General features: G+C 41.2%; 1 protein-coding gene across 1 annotated transcript; it reads right to left on the reverse strand.

Moving 5' to 3' along the window:
- Window positions 1–1,660: 1,660 nt before the first annotated feature.
- LOC149130531 (uncharacterized) lies at window positions 1,661–2,251 on the reverse strand. Its single transcript, XM_089343790.1, has one exon. The coding sequence runs from the start codon at window positions 2,249–2,251 to the stop codon at window positions 1,661–1,663; it is 591 nt and encodes a 196-aa protein (XP_089199916.1).
- Between the last annotated feature and the right edge of the window lie 227 nt (window positions 2,252–2,478).

Genomic DNA, 2,478 nt, shown 5'->3' on the forward strand with positions numbered 1-2,478 from the left:
TCTTCTGCAATTCAGCTTTAATCGTGAATACGATGATGATAAATGAGGTTGAGTTTGTTGCTGTTGGTAGTAGTAATGGTGATTTTATTGCTAGTCACAGTCTTGGCGGTGGTGATGATGATGATGATGATGAATATTTTTGACTTGAAGCGAATGTCTTCTCTTTTTTATGTATGAATTCGGAAAATATGTACATTTGGTAGTAAAGTCTCCTGTGTTGTTATTTTATTCTACTTATTTATTTCTGATTGAAAATATTTTTGTATATTTAAAAAACAGAATTTTGGAAAATAGAAGTTTTTCGGGGTCCTTTCTGTTTGTTTTGCCAGCAGCTGCCGGCGTCAATTTTCTGTTCGAATTGATTTCATATTCAGTGTAATTATACACTTTTATAGACTAATTAATGACGTGAAAGTAATTTTCACTATAAATAAAGAGTTATTAATTATTAAAGTTTGAAAATTTTGGTAATTTTAGCCAATCATAAGGCACAAACACAATCATGTCTGTTCCGATAGCAACTAGCGGAAACATGAGAATTCTTTTGCCTGTTGCCATAGTAACATTCTTTGAAAAGTCTGCGAGGAAGCACGTGTTAACAGCATTCTTGTTTACTCATTTCTTTTTGTCATTGAGCATTGAGGTGGTTGCAAAGTGTGCTGATAACTCTTTCAAATTAAGGTTTAATTGCCAACATCTCACTCGGAGATTTAAAACTGTTTTTGCTCTTTAAAATTAATATAAACATTTATCTACATGAAAGAAAATTACCGGAGACATAACACGTGTTTAAAAATATTCTTTTCTACTGTAGGCACAAGGCCCGAAATTTTGGGGGAGGGGGCCAGTCGATTAGATCAACCCCAGTATGCAACTGGTACTTAATTTATCGACCCCAAAAGGATGAAAGGCAAAGTCGACCGCGGAGGAATTTGAACTCAGAACGTAAGGACAGACGAAATACCGCTAAGCATTTCACCCGACGTGCTAACGTTTCTTATTTCTTTATTGCCCACAAGGGGCTAAACATAGGGGAGACAAACACGGACAGACAAAGGGATTAAATCGATTAGATCGACCTCAGTGCACAACTGGTACTTAATTTATCGACCCCGAAAGGATGAAAGGCAAAGTCGACCTCGGCGGCATTTGAACGTAGAACGTAGTGGCAGACGAAATACCGCTAAGCATTTCGCCCGGCGTGCTAATGTTTCTGCCAGCTCGACGCCTTGCTGTTTACAAATATTGATAATACGCGCTATTCTCAGGATGTTGACGACAAAATGTGCAGTCTCGCACAAAATGACAGCTTCCAAGTGTAGTACGATGGAATCTGGATACAGCAAGGTTTGAGCGAATGGATCCATTTGACAAAGCTTGAAGAATGCAGTGAGTGTGCTATCCCTTGACTCCTCAGCCAATAAAGAAGCATTAGCATCGGTGAAGTACACTCTTTGACCGTTTTCCAGGTGCACTGCAAGCTGTTGAATGGCGGGGTGTCGTTGGTGAAGCGGGAAGCCAAAGTTGCGCCAGAAAGCCTCGTTGCTACTTATATACCATTCCACCTGGTAGTGCGTCACCTCATCCTGATAGTATTCTTGTTGAAGTCCAAACATTGCAGCGTCAGAACCTTTGTTCACATACTTGCAAACGTACTTTATTATGGACTTAACGGAGTTGCAAAACTCAACGTTGATGTGGGCATTGAAGGTCTTTGATAGGAGTGAGCAATCTCGTGCTGTCTGATAGTTGCTGTGAAACCGCCGTCTTCCGGTTCTCTTCGTCTGTATGATGGATACCCATCAGCACCTATCTGAGTTTCTTGTAGGACCCTCCGTGGAAAACTTTTTGAACATACGCTGTCTTTCAAGCGCGGTGAGTTTATGTTGAATCCACGCCCACATGTACCATGTTTGCTTTTTAAAGCTGGATCAGGAAGCTCTGCAGAGATTATCTTGTCGATGTCAGTGGATTTGATCTTCGTTGAGAGCCAAAGCAGGATATGAGCATGTGAAAGGCCCCTTCTTTTGCCATTCGATTGTGTACATTGTATGGGTCCAAAGACTTGCCCTTTTTTTTTTATGAGCTCCTTGAGAGTGATTAACTTCAGATGGAAAACTCGGGCGAGGAGGTCATGCCTGTCTTTAGGCTTTTGACCGAAGAAGAGTTCGGCCTGAATCTCCCTCCACTTGGGATTGCATGTGAAAGTTATGAACAGGTCAGACCTGCCGTAATGGCGGACAGAGGTCATTGCATCCTGTGTTCTTTCATGCATATATCGGGGACTTCCAGTGTATGTGGAAGGCAAGATGCAAAGTCTTCATATGCCTGTTGGAGCAGCATCCTTGTTGATGGCATCTCGGAGATGGATGTAGCTGTCAGAGGGCAATTTTTGTTGATGTGATCTGATGAAACACAATCTCTCTGATTCCATTTTTGTGCATATATCAACTGCAAATTGATGAAACAGCTCTCGAG

Source organism: Octopus bimaculoides, chromosome 28 (assembly GCF_046866305.1).
Source record: "Octopus bimaculoides isolate indiv1 chromosome 28, ASM4686630v1, whole genome shotgun sequence".
Taxonomy (NCBI): Eukaryota; Metazoa; Mollusca; class Cephalopoda; order Octopoda; family Octopodidae; genus Octopus; species Octopus bimaculoides.

What these genes read in the sequence shown, in the direction of transcription:
- LOC149130531 (XM_089343790.1), bottom strand. Translation starts at nt 2,251, where the DNA reads ATGACCTCTGTCCGCCATTACGGCAGGTCTGACCTGTTCATAACTTTC.